This window comes from Melopsittacus undulatus, chromosome 5 (assembly GCF_012275295.1).
Source record: "Melopsittacus undulatus isolate bMelUnd1 chromosome 5, bMelUnd1.mat.Z, whole genome shotgun sequence".
Classification (NCBI taxonomy): Eukaryota; Metazoa; Chordata; class Aves; order Psittaciformes; family Psittaculidae; genus Melopsittacus; species Melopsittacus undulatus.
In genome coordinates, this window is record NC_047531.1 from 10,771,177 (window position 1) to 10,795,304 (window position 24,128).

A 24,128-nucleotide genomic window follows, 5' to 3' on the forward strand; every position below is an offset into this window, starting at 1 on the left:
GGTCTAGTGTGAGGTTTCCCTGTCCATGGCAGAGTGGTTGGAACTAGGTGATCTTAAGGTCCTTTCCAACCCTAACTATTCTGTGATCCTATGATTCTATGATTACAATTAGAAGGGTGTATTTTATTTTCATTTTGGGGCACTTTTATGCTTTTCTGCACCTTAAGTGTGTCGATTCTTTTCCAATGGTGGTAATAGATGGTTCAGAAAAACTGCCAACATAATGTTCTTTACCTGTAAGTAAATGATGCAACTCAAGTCATTGCTCCTTTTTGCTGTTGGATTGAATTGTGTTGGTTGTTTGTTTTTTTCTTTGATATTTGAGGTATTTGCTTAAGGCAAATGTTGGGAAGGCTTGCGATATGAAAGTAGGAAATATGTTGAGTTTTGTTGTTTATTTTTAATCATGAAATACACAGCCGGAATGTTAGGGGCTGATGTGGATGTGGCATAGTGCTAAGGTATCAAGGAGGAGGCAGGTGACACACCTCGTGGACAGCACGTTAAATTTTACTGGGTTTTGGAAGAATCTCTACACAGATAATGAACTTCATTAAGATAGATCCGCAGCTGTCATTGCCTTGACATATATCACAGGATCTAGTGAGTTCCTATCAGTTTATGCCAGCATCCTTTTTCCCTAGGATGCAGTAGTTCACCCTAGATATCCTTCTGAAGTAACAACATTTTTGTCAAGCAAACTATATGGAATATTCTGGAGTATGATTTCAAAACAAATTAAAGTACATCGCCATTACTGTATGTGCATATACATATGTGCTTGTGTATGTGTAACAATTGATTTTCTGCACACCCAAATGTGCATAAGTGAAATAATTATGTTGCCATATATTTTTTTTGCATCTCTGAGTCAATTTATGTCATAACAGCTATTTAATGGAATATTCGTACTCACTGTTACTGTTGTTATTACCATGGAGCAAATTTTGGAGCTGACAATTTTTTTCTATCAAGAAAGACCTCATTCCAGAGATAGGTTAGTCAATATACATACCATATTTAAAATTCTGGTTGATTCCCAGAACAGAGATGTTATTAATTTTTAACACTGCTGACCAGAATCCTGAACAGTGTAAAATGGAATTTAGATATATTAGATAATAAGGCTTTAGAAGTAATCATTGAAACTAGTGCATTTGGTCTTTATACAAATGCTTATGCAAATTCAGGTTTGTTGATCATTAAAATCTCTGTGCAAAAGTAATTCTTATTTCTTTGCCTCTGTAATACTACTGTACCTGGCCTCTCCACATCTTCATTATGGTGTCCAGTGAGACAATATAGAACTTTTGTTAAATGTTTCTAAAGATGCTTGAAAAAGATTACTTCAGTGTTCTTCTTGCAGTATCAGAAATACATTTGGCCAGTACTGACACTTCTGAATAAAGCAAATAATGTTTATATACTGGGTTTTGAACTTAAAAAATCATATTAATGGTTCTCTTTAAGAGATTGTGAGGTGTCCCTGCCCATGGCAGGGGGGCTGGAACTAGATGATCTTAAGGTCCTTTCCAACCCTAACTATTCTATGATTCTATGAAATAGCGTTTTTGCTTCTCTGTAATGCACAGTCCTATCTGCTTCTACAGTTCCTATTTTGACATACAAGATTGCTGAACTCAGCCTCTGCAGTGCATTCGTTATTTAAGGTGGCTTAGCAAGTGCATGATTAAAAAAACAACCAAAGTGATAAGCATGAATTAATGGAAGAGCTACCAAAGAAGCACCACCCTTCTTATTATAAATAAGTATTTCTATCTTTAATAAAACTAGACAGTCCAACTTGTTACTAATACGGAATTCTGGAAGAAGTTACTTCTGATGATCTCCTTAAATTGGTGTGGATAGTGTGCCATATGCTGGAAGAATGAAGGTAGTAAGATGCTTTGTGTACAGGATTATGAGTGTAGTTTAACTATTTGTAATTAATCCATATAAGAGCCAGTCCTGCAGTGTAGGGTGACTGCTCTATTAGGTGCCTCTATGGGAATGAATATTAAGAAGTATTATGTTTAGATGGTTTTAAGTGTGTTATTGAAGCTAAGCTCAGATAATATAGTGACAAATCCATATGCATTGTAAAATATCCTGATCCTTTTTTTTTTTTTGCTGTTTTTTTCCATTCCTATAATTTTGAAATCTCTGCTTCCTTCATTGAATCACAAAATTTCCTCTTGCTCCAAGGCATTTTCCTCCTAAAAAAAGACATGTAAACTTCAATTTAAGAATCATTTATCAGATGTATGAATTTTTAATGAGTTGCTACTCTTTGATTTAAATAAAAATAGACCTGAAGTTTGAGCAGATAACCACAGAAGCAGAAGTGCTGTCTGGTTTGATACAGTTTGGATTATATGCTCGAGCCTCCTGAATTGTTAGCAAGCCTCTTCTGTGAACTTTCTTCCAGGAGGATAAGATACTGAAGGTTCTTTAGAGTAGGAAACCAAGCATATTATCTTTGATTCAAGCCCCATTACTTAGCTGATGGAAAATTAATTTTGTTGCTACTGTACACTTTAAGAAAAATCCATCTTAAAGACTCAGTAGTTTTTCTTATACCAGAGAGTAACAGCTAGGAAGGCACACTCAGGTGTGACATTCATCTTTTTATATGACGGACATACATCTGTGCAAATGATCTTCAAGGCCCTGGTAATGCAGGGTATTATAAATATGATTAATACCTTGGACTAGAATACCAATAGCAAGTTTTCTTGGCACTGAGGCCAGAGCACTTGCCCTACCTGTGGGTGCCTTGATAGGCTTTCAGAGCTGCTCCAGCCATGTGCATAGAGGTGTTCCTCTTAGCGTGACAGTCTATGATCGCCTGCTTTCCTCTAATATACTCTTATCTGTCGTAAAGAGCTGCCATATGTGCCAGGGATGCTTTTGAATTCCTAAGGCATGGGGTGGATGGCTACACTTCCTCACTGAGGAAGCTAAATAAACTTAGTTTGTCAAATTCAGTGATTTGAGCTGAGTTTATCAGTGTGGTGCATTGTTGTATAGACCCTTCCTTCTAACATACAAAGATAATGGTTTTGCAAGATTTTTTTTTTGCTTGCTGAGTGCCTGACGTTTCACACATTTCCATAGTTATTTTCCTATTGTATGTTACTGCAGAAACTTTATAAATGAGAAAGCAGTATATATTTAATACTTAAATAGCATACCATATTTAAATAAGAACATAAACACAGACTGAGCAAGGCAGGATGTTATTACTGTACAGATAACAGTTTTTGCCTATTTTGCATGGTCATCACTTTATTTTTCTTTTATTTTATGGACTGATTTAGCACAAATACTGTTTTGGCCACCACAAGAGATTTCACTGTATTAGGAGGTTGGAGTCAAATATTGTAATTGGCTTTTAAAAGTGCTGGATCATTTGGTGAACAATAACAATTTTAGTTATTCATGCTGAGAGCAAAGTAATTAAATCTCATGCTTCAGGGCAGAGGTCTGAAGCCTGTGCTCTGCTGCATCCAGTGAGGGACTCAGCTCAGTAAGTGTTGGTGCCTCCAGGCTGAGGATTGAGGGGGGCATTGCTGATGATGTCAGAGACATACATACTTGTTTAGAAGGGGGATATTAGGTTAGTATTATAAAAATGCAACCAAATAAATACTCAACAACAACACCAAGAGCAAACCCACAAAAAAAACCCAAACATCTAAATCTAGGTAGTGTTTAAAATTGATTAGCTGCATTGTGGTGACTTTCCCTCCCTTTTAAGCAATAGGCTCTTGCCATTACCAAGAGGACGATTTATATCTACTGATGGATTAGAGATGTGCCGTTCTGTCAGTTTTATACTCTTACAGTTTATGGCCAGTATTGAAACAGCAAGTTGAATATTTCCATAGTGATTTGAAAATGTTAAGAAATTAATTTTTCTGACAAGTCTGTGCAGACTTTATTTATGAAGGGGAGGATTCAGAACAGTGTGACATACCCAAAATGAGGGAAGAAAGATGATTCAGCTCCAGATTTGTGTCAGATAGCCAGAGCTGGCATAAGCTGCAATAATAGAATTTGCTAAATCTTGGGCAAAATGGTTACTATGAAAACCTCACATGCAGGTTAGTCCATGTGTGCTGATTGAAGTTAGGTGCCTTTATGTTCCAGAAACAGTTGCTTTTCCTGAAATTAAAATTTCAGGGCTCTGAATGATGAATACTGTTTATTTAAGGAAAATGCAAGGAATATTTCCAGAAAATGGAAACATTTCATTTTGATGACTACAGACTAAGATACTGCATATTGAAAACAGCAGAGCATTTCGTGTAGCATTTTGAAATGTTACTTTAGGGCATCTTATTTTGAAATCGCATTTTCCATTCCTTAAACACCACAAATGGAAACAGTAAAATGTTTAGTAATCTAAACACACTTTTTTGTTTGTTTGCTTCCGATTGAGCAGTGAATTGCAAATCAATACAAAACCATATTGTCCAGACTTTCCGTTTACCCAAAAGGGGTATTTTGTGGTGTATCTAAGTCTAATCACCTGAGCAAGGAGTCTCATCCATCACACTCTAGTGCTGGGGCATACCATATCAAAAGTCCCTTGAACAGCAGGCAGACCTTTGTTTTCGGTTTTTTTCATCTAAATTAAGTGCTGCATCTGCACCAAAGGGATGGAAAACATGGGCTATGTTTTGAAGTCCTGCCTTCTGCTAACTGTATCTTTTGCAGTTTGGAGCTTGTGTCTTGCACCATTACTCAGCTTTCTGAAGGAAACCCCGTGAATCCTGCATAAGATAAAACTGCATGAATAAATTATATAGTAGAACCAGCATATGGATTTTCAGTATGCTAGCTGGCTCTTCGGCAAATGTTTACAAGAACACTGTAGCCCACATAGAAAGTATAATGACAGTGGCTCCCTGTTAATGAAAGTGGAATTATGCTGCAGCACAGTTATCACATGCTAGTATGTGCTAAAAATACAAACTGTGGCTATCCCATGGTTACATGCTCACATAGCCCTGTTGTCTGTAACTACTACTGTGTTTATCTCTTTTTAATATGGAAGCCTATACAAAGCTTTTATTTTGTTGTGTTTTAAAAATTCAGGACCATCCAATTCTTTTTTCTTTCTAGAGCATGATGAGTGTGTAACAAACCAGCACAACTGTGATGAAAATGCTCTCTGCTTCAACACTGTTGGTGGGCACAACTGTGTCTGCAAACCAGGTTACACGGGAAATGGTACCATCTGCAAAGGTAAGCTGCTGAAAACCCCAGGGCTCGGCAGTCTTTGTACTGCATGAGGTGCTTTGTCATAGTTGATACAAATCTGGGCACGTGCCTTGAAGAAGACAGACAAATTGCTAGGCTAGGCATTTAGGTCCTGCCCCTATAAGAAGATCTTCACAGACAGATATAAAACGACTTTGCATTTGGCAGTGTTCACAGTAATTTGAGGATGATGCATACATAGATAGTATGCTCTAAAATTTGAAGTAATTATGTTTAATTTCTGTGTAAATTTAACAGTTTCTATACATGCTACACTATTCAAGAAAGCCCAGAGTTACCAACAAAGTTACATCTGTGAAAACACTGTCAGATCTACACTGTCATATCTATGCTGTGTGTTGTCAATCACTTGCTATTTTTCTTGGATGAATTGAAATTTGTTTGATGTGCTCTGCCTTTTTATTGTAAATGGGAAAAGCGGTAGACATACATGCACAAAACCTTTGCTGCACGTGAGGTGGTGCCTTGCTTTCTAATGTTCTCATTCACTGGTAAATGTTCAAAGTTATACTTCTAGTTTTAGTAAGATGCTTACCCAGAGATACAGCACTGCATTTATTTCCATTGCATTTCATATCAGAGGAGGTGTTACTTAGTTCTTGGGCCCAAATCCTTGGAAATCCTCAGGCTCTGAGCATAGGATTTAGAGGATGCTTGGAAATAAAAGTAGTGTAGCTGCAGGGCAGTGGGCTTAGACTCAAGAAGTGGTCCAGCTGCAGCAATAACATACCCAGTGGTCCTTGAAATTGTGCCGCAGTCCTATTGATCTGTTAGGTGTCAGAATCTAAAGGGATGGAGTTAACATGGGTAATATCCCATAAATACCTTTTGCTGGTGTGTATTATCAAAGCTAAGCAACCCACAATTTCTTTATTTGCTAAGCCTGATTAAGATCTTAGTACTTAGATTCCCTCACCTGAGTCACAGTATGATTTTTCTAAATATTCCTAACATAAATGAGCACTTTGTAAAACAAAACCTGGTCTGCTTCCAGTCAAACCCATGGATAGAGGGAGAGATGCCTGCAAATATGCCCTTTTATGCTGGGCTCCCTCCTCTTGGGAAGGGTAAAAGTCTTAGCCTGAGGAGGTTGAAACCCAGAGCCACTCCTCTCAGAAGAGAGGTCTGCCAGTGCAGCTTAACCTGTGCTGTGCTTGGGAGTGTTCCTCAATCCTTCTGCTGGAGATATGTTAGCTTACAAACAGGTAATTGAGATTTTGGGTCAAAGAGAAGGTGCCTAACCTTAAAAGCAGTGAATTCAGCTCTTCTGTTCCCTGAATAAGCACTCTGAATGCAGGTGTGACATTTCAGAGGGCACCTGGCTTTGCTGTGAAAGAAAAGTGCATTCCTCCCTCCTTTTTCAGTACAGAAGAGATGGTATGCAGGAGAAAGCTCTGAGACCATTTATTGCAATCTGTTGAGAAATGTACTACTCTGCAGCCCTTGGCTGGATGCCAGTGTCCTTCAGAGAGACCTGGATGTGCCTCTTGTCCCCAGGCCTTTGGCAGCTTTTCATGCATGGTGCTGCCAGCTGTGCTCCTGTGTACCATGTCATCCCTCACTGGGGAGCTTAGATGTCTCACTCAGTGCCGGGGATCTCACGCCACAAGGCTGGTGCCTGGAAACTGAGAGGTGGAAAGCTCAAATCGGTAACACTCATATTCTCGCTCAGATGAGCCTTAAGACCTCATCAATGGTGTGTCACACAGAGCAGCTTCAACCTGAAGCCTAGCATCTCTGGTGGCTGGTTTACAAGTGCAGGGCTAGATCAGCACCCTGGAGCAACTCTTCATGTTGGTGATAACCTCCATCTGCCTAGTTTCACCTACAGTTTCTTGTGACCAGAGAATTTCTGATTCTGTATTGCAGATGCAGTCAGAGCACTTAACAGCAGCTGTGTTTTCTATCAGAATGGTTACATTTCTTTGTCTGCTGAGGGTTCTCTTTAAAGCTTACGCATATTCACAACTGTATCTGGAGAATGCTGCGCCAGAATATGTAAGCACAGCTTCTCAGATTGCATCGTGCCAAAGAAAAATCCAGGACTGAGTTAAAACTGTAAATAGCAGAAGTTTTTAAATTCTTCAGAATCCCTTGAGGCAAAATTACTATTTTTATTGTTTCAATGTAATTGCTTAATCAAGGGATAAGGTACCCAGACAATTCAGTGTTCAGTTATGCCTATTATGCCCAGCCTTTATTTGGGCAGGAGAGAAGACCAGCACTGCTCTAAGAAGTGTCTGTTCCTAGAGAAGATGCTGCCTTTCACTGCTTCGCTGTGCATGTGAAGGAGCACATATGTAAGCTGTTGTCTTCAGATGATTTACTCTAATCTCCTTCTGTAGCTTGTCAGCCCATCTGGTCAGTGAGGCGGGGGCATAAACCATCTCTTAATGACCTCTATCCTTAAGGAGAAGGCCATCTCTGCACATATTACTGCACAGACAGCATCTCATGTCAGACTGCCAGCAGCCCGTGGCAGCCTGTGTAGTTGCTGAGTGTAGTTCTGTTACCCATACATTGTGATTTTGTATTTTGCAGCATTTTGCAAAGATGGGTGTAGGAATGGAGGAGCCTGTATCGCTTCCAATGTGTGTGCTTGCCCACAAGGCTTCACTGGGCTCAGCTGCGAAACTGGTAAGATGATAACTGAATTTACGATGAAGGTAATCCAAGGAGGATGTTTGAGGTAATCCAAGAATAAAGGATTATTTAAACGTGTGCCCTGAAAGAGGAAGCTGCTACTGAAAAGTTACTTTTCTTATATGCCTCCCAAGAGAATATATTGCAGCAGTTCTAATTAGAAGCACATGGACTGCAAAAATGAGAACATGAATTAAGACATCTTGGGTTTTGATGTTTCATAATTAATAAGATTATTATAGACTTGCTTTTCACCTCAAATGGCCTTTGGTAGCTTCTATAAATCACTGATAATATGACATCTAGAAATAAATTCCAGTAATTGATTAATTCTATGCTGTGAATTTGTGACTGGCTCAGTAGCCCACCTTCAACCTTATTTGAAGACTTCTGATTAACTCAGCCTTCTTTATTCAGTTTTAAGGCAGGTTTTTATTGTTCCTACTGCTTTTGCCTCCTTTTGCAAAGCATTCCTTTCTCTTCCTCCTGTCCCTTAGGATGGCAATACCATAAAGCCTTGTTTTAGAGCTTTGCTTTTTAAGTCTTGGATCTAGTAGAATTGTATTGCCCAGAAGAATATGCAGAATGTTAATACTTAGCATCTTAAGTTCCTGTAAATAATTTCTCAAAGTTCAAATGAATTATTTCAGCACTTTTATTTATTGTTGCAGTATTTTAAAAGGCATTCTAGCTGTGCATGCCTCCAGGAGGGAAAGAGAGAAAGCTTGCTTAGATTAATTGGCTTCAGTATGCCTAATAAAAGGCCAGTCTGCCACCTATGATTGACTGTTGTTGCGGTTCTATATTGCCTTCAATAAATCTTCCAAACAGAAGAAAGCAGGTCATTTGAGCAAGTATTGCTTTCATCTGACTTGTAAACATGTCCAGTTTAATGAAAAACACAGACTGATCTGAATTCTGTGTTATCTCGTCCATTTGAGAGGTGAGAAATGTGATTGTTTTCATTCTTCTGTATTTGAGCGGATATTACCACAGTGCACAAGAGGGATGCTGTGTGAAAAGCAGTACCCTGATTGTTCATCTGTTTTTTGAATAATGTCAAAAGAGCAAGTTTTCAAGTATTCCTGTCTGTTTCACAGACTGCAAATAATGTGGTACAGGATACCAAGGTCTCTTCAATGTAACACTGTTGTGTTTTTGCCTGGAACAAATTGTGTGCTAAGATAATGTTCAAGTATTAAAACAGTTACTTTGTTTTAGTAATATTTGTCTTATATGCTCCTTGCAGCATTCTCTTGTCAACTAAACATAATGTGTATAGTTTCAAGGCTCACATTCATCTTTCCAGCTTTATAACTCCTGCCCGAAATGTGTAGACTAGAAGCATATTTGCTTTACTCTCCTTGTATAGTAAGTATTGACAGCCACTGTCAAAGAGAGATTTCACTGGCTTTTTTGAATTGCCCTTGGAAGTCCTCTTTCTTCTCTCTTCTTTAGAGGAGAACCCAGGGACACTGCTCCTGGTTCGGAAAGTTCAGGCACCTTAAACTATTTTAAGGATGGTGAGGCACTGGAATGGGTTACCCAGGGATGTTGTGAATGCTCCATCCCTGGCAGTGTTCAAGGCCAGGTTGGACAGAGCCTTGTGTGACATGGTTTAGTGTGAGGTGTCCCTGCCCGTGGCAGGGCGGTTGGAACTAGATGATCTTAAGGTCCTTTCCAACCCTAACTATTCTGTGATTCTAAGCTTAAGTGCATTCAGCCCCAAATGTCCTTCACAAGCAACTGGACTGCTGGCCTAACTGACAACCCTTCCTGCCCCTCAGAAACGTATAGAACGGCAGGTAGAGACTTGGACCAGATCTGATGCTTTCTGAATATCTGATCTCAGTATTTAACATAAGGTTAGTATGGCAGTGACCTGATAGTCCATAGGTAGTGATGTTCCTGTTATGTTTTGCCGTCAGTTTGCCAGCTCAAAACCAGTTTCCTAGGTCAGCTTTGGCAGAAGTTTCTCTGTCCTGGTAGATCTCCACTGAACATCATATTTTTTCTTACTGGTGAAATAATTAATGCTAGAAAGCAGCCACAGGGGTATGGGTCTGGTTACTTCATTTGGATGTTGATGTGCAGGGGTAGGACTGTAATCTACTTGAACATGGCTTTGAAACATATGGTCTGAAATGCTGTCAGAGTGGCAAATGGAAGGACTGTTCTGTCAATAAAGAGGAAAAGCTGGTTTGCTCTGAGATGGCATTGTCAGAAAAATGGGGCTGTATACAGCCATAAAAGAAAACCCAAGCTTCAGATAATACATATCACTCCCAGTGCCTGCAGCAGAGTTTCCCAAAGGTACTTCTTGTTAGGCTTGAAGTGATTCAAGACATTCACACTACAAATAATTTATGCTGGAGGCTTTACCTTTTTGAAGAGTCACTGTATCTACAAAAGTGATGTAATCTTTTCTAGGCAGACATCTTTAGTTACGGATTGATGTAAAGCTGCCAAATCTATTTTTCAATCTCATGTTACTTACTTCTGTTTATGTTGCATATATTTAAAAACTGCTTCTTGAAGAATCTTGGCAATTTTAACTTGCCATAAACATATATAGAAATATATGTTTTATTCAGCTGCTGAGTCTATGAATTATTAACAGGAGGTTGAATCCACACCCTATGTTTGAATAACCTAGAAAATACAGTCACTAGTTCTTACTGTTTCCCTTTACAAGGCCTTTAATAGTTCTGTTTAAATCCTTTCTCAGAGTCATAGGATGAGGTTGGAAGGAGCATCTGGAGATCGTTTTGTCTAATCTTCCTGCTCAGAGCAGGGTCAAATAGAGCTGATTTCTCAGAATTGTGCCTGACTGGATTTGGAGTGTTTTCAGGGTTGGAGATTCCACAAGGTCTCTGGGCAGCTGATTCCAGTGTTCAGTTACCCTCACAGTGAAAAAAAAAAAGAAAAGTAAATATTTCTTTTCATTATGCTCAAATGCAGTTTCCCATCCCCCATGTCCTCTTCCTGAGCATGACTGAGAAGCATCTGGCTTCCCGCAACACCGTTAGGTATTTATACATATTGATAACATCCTCCTCGGGCTTTTCCAGGCTGAACAGCTCAGCTCTATTAGCCTCTCCTTGTATGACAGGTGCTCTGGTCCCTTAATCATCTTCACAGCGCTGATTTGCTCCATGTCTCTCTTGTACTGGGGAACCCAGTACTGGACCCAGCACCCAGATGTGACCTCAACAGCATGTAACAGAGGGGAAGGATCACCTTCCCTTGACCTCCTGGCAATGTTCTTCTTAACACAGCCCAGGAGGCTGTTGTCCTTCTTTGCTGCAAAGGCACTTTCATGGCTCATGTTCAACTTGGTGTCCACCAGGACATTGAGATCCTTTTCTGTAAAGCTGCTTTCACACTGACCAGTCCTCAACCTGTACTGGTATCTGAGGCTGTTCCTTAATAGCTGTAAGACTTGGCATTCCCACTGAACTTGATGACATTCCTGTTGGCTCATTTCTCCAGCCTGTTGAGGTCCTTCTGAATGGCAACACAATTACTTGGTGTAGCCACCCCTCCTTCAAATTTTGTATCATCTGCAAACATGTTGGTCTGCTTTCTTGTCCAAATGTCAAACAGAACTGGCCCAGTACCCACTGTTTACCCAGGTGTACACTGCTAAGTGACTAGCCTACGACTGGACGTTGGTATAGCTGATCACAGCCCTCTGAGCACAGCCATTCAGCAAGTTTTTACTCCACCTCACTTCATTTATTTAGCCTGCACTTCTTAGCTTGTCTGAGGGTGTTACAAGAGCATCAAAAGCCTTACTAAAGTTAAAATAAACAACATCCACTGCTCTCATTCCCCAACCTAGTCACCTTATTTTAGAAGGCTATCAGGTTGGTAAGGCATGATTTCCTCTTCATAACTCAATCAATGCTGCCTATTCCAAATCTCCTTATCTCCTTAATATGTTTGGAAATGGTATCCAGGGGGATACCATCAGCTTTCCAGGGTGGAGGTGAGGCTGAAAGATAGGATGGATATTTGACTTTCTCTAATTCTTAGGAGCTTCTCTCAGACACCATGGCCTTTCAAAGATAATTGAGGTTGGCCTCACAATGACATCAGCCAGGTCCCTCAGCACTCCTGGGTGCATCCTGTCAGGTTTAATCAACCTGTTTTTTTCCCAATTTATTTATATATTGATCCTCTTCCATCAAGGGTAATTTTTTCTTGCACCAGACTTTCCCACTGGTCTTGGCAACTTTGGTCTCCTGAAGGCAAAACTTGCCAGTAAAGACCAAGATGGAGAAAGCCCTGAATACCTCACTGTTTTCCATCTGCATTCCAAAACTGATCCTTGCACATTTGTGTCTCTGTGTTCCTCCTAAATCCTGAGAGGGATGATTCTGGCCATACTTAGGTTCTGCCTATGGAGCCAGGCTTATGTTGTAGACAGACCATTGACCAAGAACAAGAATCAACCAGATCTGATATAGCTGAAATTGTTGGTGTTCAGAGCATCCCCCTACATTTGCAATGAGGCTGTCTACAGAGTGGCAAAGACCTGGCCTATTTCCTTGGTGCTCTTGTTGGCTGGGGAGATTTACTGTTTTCCGTGATGGGAATAACAGCTCCTCAAAGCCTTCTAATGGAGCAGAGAGGAGTGGAAGCAGTGATCAACAGGGCACCACTGAGTAGGAAGTAGAAAGCCTGCTTCTGATGGGAGAGGTCAAAAGTCAAAAGTCTTTTGATTGAATTACCCTGAGATTGAAATGTGGTTTCAGGGCAAACTCACACCGAACTCAGAGCAGCTTTCACAGTTCTGGTGGATTATCACCAGAAGCTTGTGTTTACAGGCACAGCTGTAACTCTTTTCACCACTCAGCTGCCATGGAAGGGCTATGTCATATCCCTTAAACTCATGCAGCTTTTGCAAAGAGAGTTAAAATCCTGTGTATTTAAACACGTTAATGGTTTCATGAATTTTTTTGCTTTCAAACGGGTGCTCTGTAGTGTCGGTAGGAGCCACATCTCTCAGAAACATAAGAAGGAGAATCAACTACTACTGCTAGTCAGGTACTTCCATGAGAGGAAATATTCACTGTGGAGTGCCTTGCAACAGCTCAGAATGATCTCTTGGAAGCTTTTTGGATTAATCATGGCCCATGCCCTGTGGAAATGGATCACTGGAACGAAAAGGAGATGGAAGAATTATGCAGATATATCAACCTCTAGCAACTTTTTATTGGTTTGGGGTTTTTTTTTGTTTTTAAATTGGTAATAGGACATAAAAATGAGACATGGGAGAAATCCTATTTCTGTTACCAATGGATGTAGGTTTGGGCATTGTTCATGTTGGGGATGCAGTTATTGACTTAGGGAGGTGTGGGTTGTGTGTTAAACAGTTTTTCAAGTCTTACAAAGCACAGCAGTAGCTAACCCAGTAGGGCAACCTTCTGCAGTGTGAAGACCTGAGACTATTACGGGAATCTAAAAATACCTGTGTCTGTTAAACTTTTTCGAAATACCTAAATACTGCCTTGTTTGATTGCAAAGTTATTAATTCTTCAATGGCATTTTTCAATGCTCTCTTAAATTGTATTTGAAAAGTGTTATTTTAGAGTCCAGCACAAGATGACTGTGTTAGGTCTCGATGTTACTGTAGCTCCCCTTTAATTTGATGACAGAGCTTTAAGAGTGGATTTGTTCTCCTAGTATATATGCATATCTGCTAGTGTGTGTGTACACGATTACAGCTTCTCTTGAGTATTTGTGCTTTGAGTATTGGACTGCTTTTGATCATGCATGCGATCACATAGCAGAGTTTCGCTACTAGTAGTGTTTTGGTGTAGGTTTTGTTAACAGGTCGGTTGGAAGTATGTGGCGTTTTTATGGATGATTAGCTGTAACTTGCAGTTCCTGATAATGAACTTTCCTTGGATATCCCAGGAATCATGTCCACCTGTTCTTAAACAATCCATGGCAAGCTGCTGAAAATAAACCAGCACACAAAGCTGTCACCTTTGAAAGGAACTGTTGAGAAAAAAGTCTAACTTACAGATCCTATGTTCATTCAGCCATATGTTATTACTAACAGTTGGCTTAATTAAATGGATAACTGAATTTATGAAAAAAATAATGAACACCGCCTATGTGAAATCACCCCCTCATATCAGATCTCTTATCAGAAAGAGCCAAAACCAACGAAAATGTACTATTTGGCTCTTCTCTATTTATTCCCTCTTTTTTTTTTCCCCCATGTGTGGAAAGCTCAAACAAAAACAGTGTGGGTGTTGTGAGTACTTCATGGAGAAGGAAAAGAATGTTGTTTCTAAAACAAATTTTTGTAACTTTGTGCTTAACATTTGTGGCTCACACTACTGAAACACAACTCAGGCAAGTAATTTGGGTGAAAATTGTTATAGACCAGATCTCTAGAGTTTTGTGCCACTTTCTAGATAAGCTAAATAATTAACATGTGTGACTGTTGGTCTTTTCAGCAAATCCAAATTAAGTAGTTTGTGTGCACTGACTATAGTAATAGCAGGCTTCAGATTATTGAAGACTATTATTATTCATGCTCCAAAGGAAGCTTGTGAAAACCTTTTAATTCTGATACCCCAGTTATTAGGAAAATAATTTTACTGCTATTGGAATAGAAGGCTTTGCCAAAGTAACCAGAAAGCTTGTTAACTTTGCTGATTTTGCAAAAATGAAGTATTTTAGTACTTTTACCATCATGAGAGAACTGCTTCCATTTAAGCTCTTGATCCGTTATGTTCAGCTAAAACAACCACAATCAGCTTGTGGCCAGGTAGGCTCTGAAGCTAAAGCTGTGACCCAAATGGCATTTGAAGCCCAGAGAGCACTGAACCAATTCTGTAAGAACTGGAATTACTTTTGGCGGAATTCTTACAATTTCTTGGCTCCAGTCTATTGCAAACTCTCTGTAAGATGTGAAAGTATCAAAACTTTCCCAACAACTCAGGAATCTGCCTTTTGTTCAGTTTTATTTTCACGATGAAGACATAAATTATGGATAGTCGGATTGGGATGTACAACAGTTATATGAAGAGGCTCAAATTTGCAGTGCAAGGTCCTGCACAAACCTAGAGTAGGAGGAGTGCCCTTCAATAGTTCATTGTCTAACCAGGGGAAGCCGGTTGCATGCTGAGGTACACCAGAACAACATACTAAATCCTTTAATATAAAGTATATAGGGTTAATCATGTTATGCTCTGAAACTTTTAAGTGTCTCATGGACCTTTGAATGGAGGAGGAGAAGGGGCAAGAGCGAAGTGGAGCTACCTTGAAGGTAGCACAGGCACAGACTTGTCAAGAGCAATAGCTGTAGGAACTAGGAATGCCTTCCACAGTTTATTAGCTTTCATAACCCACCTGGCCTGCTTGGATCCTGGTGTCCTGAAAATTCAGGCTCCCATTTTTGGGGAGGCTCCTAGGTTTGAGACTTAGGACATGCTTCTGGCAGGAAATGGTTTCATTACATTAAAGAGCTGACTCCAATTCACAGCAATAAGAAGATGATGAGTTAATCTTTAGGGCCTGGATACAATTTTTACAAACCAATAGTATTCGAGCATGATTTGCAGTGTAAAACATTTTAGTAGGCCCCAGTGTGCAGTAGGAGCTCATCATATTCTGAAAGTTAGGTCTTTTGGAGTAACTCAAGTCTGGCATTTCAACGTCAGTAATTTTCAAAGCTCATAGTCTGTTCAAAACTTCTCCCTTGGTGCAAGCAAAAACTGTCATCCAGGACAAAACCCAGAGAAGCTAGATTATGGCTTGTAAGCTGTTGAGGTCCAGCTTGCATGCTGGGCTGCATGCTGCTACAGCCCTGAAGCAGTGCTGAGTCTGGTGTTAGGTCCCGGCGTAACCCAGAACCCAGCAGTGGGAGGAAAAGAGTGAGGAAGATGCTGGAGTTGACATAGTCAGCTTGTCACTGGATTTTGGTGCCCTAGCCTTGGGGAACCACTGCCATTTCTCCTCCATGAGTGAGGAGAAATGTGTTCCAAGTGCTCTCTATTTTGTTGGCAAGTGTCTTATAGAAATATGGGCATGTGGCATGTTGGGTTGGTAAGTCTGTCCTTTCCAGCCATATTGTAGATGTAGATGGAGACAGAGTACTCAGTATCCTGTTTAAACTTTGAACAGTAAATATTGAATTGTACTTTCTATTCTCAGAAGCTGAATCTCTGAAAGGAAAACACTTCTGAATTACTGCACTTGCCTTTATTTGATTAATATTTTCTCTGGTTTCTATTTCAGCAGAAAAAGATGTGACCTAGCTACTAAAAGTAATGTAATTATTTTGCTGAGGATGCTGAAACATCTTGCTTTATAACTTGTGTTTTTGCTATGTAAAGTCACTGCCCAGCTTGCACAGGCTTGGTAAAGAGTGGTCCGTGTTACAGTCTAGGCCTTCTCAAAAATTATTATTTTGCATGTCAGTTACTGATTTCAGAGGCAAGAACAGTATTGCTTGAGCTGGCCTTGGTCTATTGAGGTAATGCCTGTAAGTAGTGTGTTTAGTGATGCCACCTCTTATTCTGTTATTCCGTTTTAAATGCTGTCTTGCTGCAGGAAAAACAGATTGTAGAATCATGGGCAAACTTATGGGAAGCATCCTATAATATCAATTTCTATGTATTCTTTAAGCATAACAGCTAATCCTACATACAAAGACTAATATGTCACTATGATAATTTTTCAATTGATACGGAACCCTAATAATGAATTTTGAAATACATAATTTGTGTTTTGCAGTCCTATCACTGAACTACGACTATGCAATGTGAAACAAGCATCTTTCCATAGAATTTTTTTGGTGGCTTGAAGAGAAGTTAGCAAGATATGACTGTACGAGTTATTTCCTTACAAAGCCATACCAGTATACGTGATTGCCAAAATCTATGCACTACTTCTGGCTGCAAACATTTTTGCTGTTTTCAAAATACAATGTGGCTTTTGAGATTTGAACAAGCACTAGTATGGAATAGGTTAAAATCAACACAGTAATTTGCATGGTCAACTTACTATAATTTTCCTGATGCCCACGGTAAAAGCTATCATATTTTGCCTTCTGAGCTACTGAAGGCAAAGAGTGCCTAAGAGCAATGATTCACATACTGTTCCCCACTGTGCCCCAGTGAATCAACTAATCCAGTACCTTGGTGGTGCCCCCAAGTCCCTTCCGTACTTCGAAGGCATATCCATTCTTCTCTTTTTTTTTGTTTTTTGGCTTGCCTCAATGTGAAATAAATAGTTTCTGAGAACAGTAATGCTAGAAATTTGGTCCTCTGCACTGCTTACATGCTTCTGCATTGTTTTGTTTGGTTAATAGAGTTTTCTGATGTACTGCTTAGGACACAATGTATTGCATCTACTGCTGACTGGTGATTAATAGGGGGAAATAGCCTCAGTAAAAAAGACTGTTCCAGGCAGACAGGCCTAATTTATACTGTCAAACCCGAAATTCCTGGAAAGTCTCAGAACAAGTTTGTTTCGCAGCTCTAGATCAGAGAATGCAAAGTAGCTTTTGGTTCCTGTGTTTTTGTTTATGTGTTCCTGTTGATATGCTTTACATAAAACCATGAGTTTAGGAGCTATCATCTTCACAGCTTCTGTTCTGGTCAGGAGCTTTGTTCATATGATCCATCTGGTGAAAGAGAAGAGGAAAAAAAGCTGTCAAATTATGGTCTTGAATTCATGCTTTTTCAACTCCCCAAGTCTAAGTGTTGTGGTTTAAATCCAACCAGTAACTCAGAACCACACAGCCACTAGCTCACTCCATCCTTCTTCTCCCCCCCCACTCCAGGCAGGGTAGGGAGGAGAATCGAAGGAATGTAACTCCCAAGGGTTGAGACAAGATCAGTCCAGTAACTAAGGTGTAACACAAACCACTGCTGCTACCAGCAATAATAATAATGATAAAGGAAATAACAAAGGGAGAGAATATAAAACTGAAAAGGGAAGGAAAAAACCAACCAACAAATAAACACAAGTGATGCAGTCCTGCCTCTGCTTCATCCCAGCTTCTTGTGCTGCTTCTCACTGGCAGAGCATGAGACTGAAAAGTCCATGATCAGAGTAGATATTACTTAGCAACAACTAAAACATCAGTGTGTTATCAGCGCTGTTCTCAGGCTAAAGTCAAAAACACAGCACTGCACCAGTTATTAGGAAGAAGAAAAATAATCATTACAGCTGAACCCTGGACACTAAGTGAGGCAAGGGGGGAGCTTGAAGCTGTATGGGTATTACTGAAAAACTGATACTGAAAGTCCTGTAGGGTTCTGCTGATGAAATGGTTTATATTCCTCCGTTATGGTCTTTGGAAGTCAGCCAAAGGTATTTTCTTAAATATATAAAGTATTATTGGTTTTGAACCACTTTTCTGCAATTCAGAATTAGTGGTTGTCTTATTTGCTGTACTTCTCATCTGTTTTGGTTTCTAGACAAATGTGATAAACCGCAACTGTTTTCCCAACTGATCTACCTCTCATGCTTTCATTTCACTAAAACTGGGCCTTGTATTCAACTGATAAAATTTGACACAGTTCTCATGGTATACACAGCTATGGGCTTTTGATGAGTTTCCTTTGCATATGATCTAGTTTCTCTTATTTATTTCTACTAGGGAATGATAAGAACAAGTTGTAATGAGTCATTCTAAAATGCCCATTTGTGCTGATGCAAAAATGATTCTTTACCATTGGTGGTCAAGACTATTTCGATATCTTTGACCAACCCTAAGGAAAAAAAGGACCACAAGGCATGCTGTTGTAATGCTCACTCTTACACATATTTCTGAAGTCAGGCCTTGGGTGGAGCAGGAATTCCATTAAGTTTGAGTCTAGCTGAAGGAACTGTAATGTGCAATGTGCTCATAGCTTTATTCATAAATCATCTGCCTCTCCCATAGCTAATTAGTAGTATAGGTGAAGAGCTGCCCAGTCCAACATGTGTAAAAATAAAACAACTCGCTACTAGTGCTTGTACTGTTAGAAACAATAGGCACAAAATGGGTTGAAAAAAGTCAAGATAGGATTGATGGCAAAAGAGGCTTTAGACCCAGAAAAGATCTCAAGTGTGATGCACTTGAAAGTGCATCATCTACTGTGCATCAAGATATTTAAATGGATTAATGAAGGATATGTTGGCTTTCTCTAAGTCTACAATCACTGTAAAGCATTTGATATAATGTCTTAAGGACCAATGAGCACTAAAGAGGCAAATACTGCAGTCTCTACTTTTTAAATTGGGCTTCAGTTGCACTTATGAACATAAGCAGAAACAAACACTGTCAGAGGCTAACTCAAGACAAAAATTTTAACTCTTCTGACTGTACCTCTCTTTTAACTGCCATTTCCTTTGATGCTGAAGTCCTGTGGAGGTAGAAGAGAGAGCAGTGTGTGGAATGCATGATGCAGTAGCAGCTTTGCTCCCAGGGACTGTAGGTGGCAAAGGGCATGTCCTGCACTCTGTCTGAAACAAATATGCTCAAAGAAAGAGGTGAAGGTTGAAGGAAGGGGACAATTTATCCAGATGCAAGATGAAAGCTAAGGAATGAACAGGAGGAGCAACACAGATTTGATAAGGGTCTTACTCAGCTGGTAAAGCTGTTAACTACAAACCTTATGTAGAGTCTGAGGAATAATCTGGTAGGAAATAGGTTACAATTGAAGGTTGTCCAGGCTGCCACCACATGTGTGGTATGTTGACCCTGGCTGGATGTGAGGTGCCCATCAAAGCCACTCTATCACTGCCCTTCTCAGCTGGCCAAGGGAGAGAAAATACAACAAAAGTCTCATGGGTGGAGAGACGGAGAGGGAAGGATCACTCAGCATTTACTGTCATGGGTAAAACACAATCAGTTTGGGGAAATGAGTTTAATTTATTACCAACCAAATCAGAGTAAGGTAATGAGAAATAAAAACTAAATCTTAAAACACTTTCTCCCCACCATTCCCTTCTTCCCAGGCTCATCTTTACTTCTGATTTTTCTGCCTCCTCTTCCTGGCACAGGGAGGAGGGGAATGGGGGTTGTGGTCAATTTGTCACATGTTGTTACTGCCACTCCTTCTTCCTCAGGAGGGGACTTCTCACACTCTTCTCCTGCTCCATCAGGAAGTTCTTTCATGAACTTCTCCAACATGAGTCCTTCCCACAGGCTGCAGTTCTTCATGAACTGCTCCAGTGTGGGTCCCTTCCATGGGGGGCAGCCCTTCAGGAACAGGCTGCTCCAGTGTGGGTCCCCCCTGGAGTCATGAGTCCTGCAGCAAAACTGCTCCAGTGTAGACTCCTCTCTCCACAGGTCCTGCCAACAAACTTCAGGTAACTATGTCCAGGTAACAGCCAAGACTTCATATGACTGACAGTCTAAGAAACTGTAGTAGGGAGGTGTTCGGCTAACCCCTGGAGAATGAGCCATTCCTGCAAGGAATACTGTATTTTAACAATGCTCTAAGTGCTAATTCAGGCTAAAGAAAAGCAGACATTTACAACCAGGACATGGTAGCAAACATGACATATATGGCATAGATAAGCTGTTTGTATGTAAGATTCTGAAATTCAGTGTGCTGATATGCAAAATAGTTTCTTGTTCCTCTCTTTCTCCAAATATTTTCCCTGAACGTGTATAATAATCTGAAGTTAATTATATCTTTCAGATATCCATAAAAATTAAAGCTCCTTAGAGTGCAGCAGAACTGCACAGGAGACTATTAAAAGCAGTACTTGTGGTCTACATTGTGAGATCTGTTTGAAACAAACAATTCGAGACATAAGTTACTATCAGTGAGTTTCCTTGTGACCTCTATGTTCTGTCTGTGCTACCAAATAAAGTGGTGGAGAAAGGCCAAGGGGTGCAGCCTCCATCTCTGCAGCTTAATGCTCTTCTCACCTCTCCCCAGAAGATGTTGGCCTCTTCTCTAGTTCCTGATTCCCAGTGTGTTACTATTCCCCAGCCCATGCCTTAGCATCATCATTTGTGGTATTTGCCAAATCAACATTGTTAATTAAATTTCTTTACCCATAGTTGTTTATGTACAAAGAATAGGACCTGGCAGAAGCACTTTCTCCCTATTTTACAGATGTGGAAGTCAAAACTCATGGGGAAAGTTGAATAGGTGACAGGGTTTGCATAAGAAGGCAGTAACAGAAGTCCCCATGAGATACAGGTCATCTAACTTCTGCTCCCCTTGCTCCTCTGTTCAATATGTCAGTAGATAGAGAAGACATGGAGTTTATATTGTATTTTTTTCTGAGTGGGAAGGGCAGTCAATTCATAAAACCTGAGAAAATGTTTTTCCTTTGAATTTCAAAAAGGCCGTATTCTAAAATGGCTAGCTCATTAAATTGCAGAAAAAGGTTTAAAAGTTGTCTATGGGATTTGCAGTAAGTCAAGTGGAAAGCCAGGGTCCTATGGATGGGATGCATTTTGCTTGGCTGCAAGTGTCTGGAAGGGAGGTGACCCTAATCCTGTTACCACCTGAATTTTTCTCAGATATGGTAAAAAAAGCACAAAAATGAGCACTGAGACAAGGGCTGGTGACTTCAAAAGCTTGGGATGCTTTACTTTGCTTTATATTTTAACTTATATTTATTCACAAAGTAAATATTTGTCAGAAATTAAGCAAAAAATGTCCACATTGTGTTTGATGAACATTCTGGATTTAGGCATGAATCCTACTTACCTCATCTTTTCTGTTTGGTTGATTAAGATGCTTTGCTGCTTCATCCTTCTGCATCTTTTTCTCCCTTCATTTTTCTTGCTTGACACAGTTTCTCACTTCTTTCCTCCCTCAGAGTCCCTGTCAGTTTTAAATAACAAAAGATTTCTTTTCTCTGCTGAAGAGCCACATACTAGTACTTATCTTTTTCTCTTTATATTTTCTTCAGCTTGTTGCAACACCACATCCTATATGTAGCAGCTTAAAAAAAAACACAAAAAAAAAACCAAGGAAAAGAGAAAGCTACAAAAAAAAGCTTTGAGAAGACAGGATTATTTTATTTTATTTTTTTGTTAAAAACATCAAAATACATCCACTACTTGAGTGTTATTTGCTATGGGAAAGAACTTCCTTTGCTAAACATGAAAACTAAAATTTCAATTAGGTTCTTAAAATACAGTGGGCTATAAATAGAATGTGAATAGTGCAGCTGGGCAGCATTATAATAGAATTTCCTTCAGTTATATAGGGGAGATAGAGATGACCTTCATCACTCACTGTAAGCTCTCTCTTTTATGAATTACGAGCCGTTCAACTATTAGTGGAATTAAAATCTATAACACTGCCAATCATTGCCCCGTGTCCCTATGGAGTCCTTCCTTTTGCTGTCAACATGCAGGAGTCTGCAGTCTCTGCAGATATATGCCAATGATAAGTTTATAGCCCAAGCAAAGGAACAGTGTTTTTTTCCTGTTCTGGGCTTCAGCAGTTTGGCACAATCTCTACATGATTTTACACTTCAGGATCAGCCACTGTAAATTAATGGTCACCGGTCTATGGACCGAGAGTCATGGTAACAAGCCACTGTATGAAAATATGGGGAAGAATATTTTAAACTTCAGCATGTATATAATTTGCATTGAGGTGCTTTGTGGGTGTTTCTGTTTTTTTTCCTTAAATGGCTTCTGAACTAAATCCTTAGAAATTTATTGTAATTCATACCAGAGCTGATCTGAAACAGCTTTTTGCAGCGCTGAACCCAAACTAAGCTGATTCATAAGCTATCACTGATTCATAGCTCGTGGTTATGACCGACTTGACCCTTACTTGAGAAAACTCAAGATCTTTGGTCAGTACAAGGCAAGTAAAGCCTTGCTTCCCACCCATTAGAAAACAGACAACAGCTGGCCAAACTGGCTCTTCTCTTTTCAGACAAATTTGTTCTCTTTTTTGACTTGGCTACTCTTACACAGAGACGTTTAACGAGTAGCACTGGTGTGTTAGTCCTATTTTTCTAACATGTGCAAATAGAGCTATGTAATTTTCAAACACTAGTATGTATCTAAAATGGATTTGTTAGTGTATTTCAAGGTATAATATTGCTTTTGCTATCTGAAAGAAAATCATTACTTCTTTATCAACATAGGAGTAACAAGGAAACAGAAGTGTGTGCTACAATTAGGATGAGGCACTGTACTGAGAATGATGAACAAAGTGAAAGCAAAACCACATCTTTGTCAATGACTAGAAGTACAGACCCAATACATCTCAATTACTCTTTCAAATGGGGATTGGCACAATGGTTTTGACAGAAACTTGTTGAAAATTCTGTTTTTTAACGCTGTTCATGGATGCTCCTAGATCACCATGGCTAATTAGATGTTCTGAATTACCGTCTTCAACTGTTACAAATACCACATCCTCTGATGATACTGGGTGTGTAATGAGAGACTGTCATAGTTCCAGTTATCGGTGGGGTCTGTGATTGATCAATTTTTGACAACAAAGAATTATTAACCGGGCTGCATGGTGAAGCACTCAGTGGAAAATTCCCTTTCATAACGTTTTTATCTAATTTTGGAGTGCCGCTACTGTCACACATGAAATAACAACACGATTGAATTTCTTTTTGCTGGCATTTAGCAGGACCTATGGGGGTGTGAAGAAATCAATGGGGGATCAGGAGTCTGGAAAATTACATACTTGAAGAATTAATGAACTATAATTCTGTATTACATCCTCAATCACATTCTGCTTCCTTTTCATTAATAGAACTAAATTGGTTTTCCATGGACAGGGTACTTTAAAAATTGCAATCATGGTCTTGCTAGGATTAAAAACAAAAAAGGAGAAGCCTATTTTAACAATAGTTATTTTTTCGTGCAATGTGACAGTTGGAAATTTTTAGCAAAGAGCATATTTGCAGCACTGACTCAACCTGTTGAAGCGATTTTAACATGACTTTTATAGCCCCAGCTCTGGTTTCCTGCACTTTGAGCCAGATTATGGTTAAAAAGTGACTCAGACAGAATTTCTACTAGATTTAGAGATAGAAGCAGCAACTCCAAAGGCATTTAAAATGCTTTTTTTTTTCCCCAGCACAGACCTAATTAATTATCTAGGAGAGTAGGGAGAGGAAAGACTGTGGTCTTCACTCCTCTCCAAAAGGTGTATCTAAGGTAACTGATGTTTCTAATTGCTGTGTAGAGGAAGTCCTTTTGCTCACAGAACTATGTTATGCTAGGATAA

At 39.6% G+C, this 24,128-nt stretch overlaps 1 protein-coding gene across 1 annotated transcript in view; it reads left to right on the forward strand.

The window, feature by feature from the left end:
- The window catches only part of NELL2 (neural EGFL like 2), a 166,270-nt gene that overhangs the window by 118,881 nt on the left and 23,261 nt on the right, over positions 1–24,128 (forward strand). The window contains exons 14-15 of the mRNA XM_034063122.1: positions 5,131–5,253; positions 7,831–7,926. Coding sequence (XP_033919013.1) covers positions 5,131–5,253; positions 7,831–7,926 — 219 coding nt within the window. The remainder of the gene's footprint in view (positions 1–5,130; positions 5,254–7,830; positions 7,927–24,128) is intronic.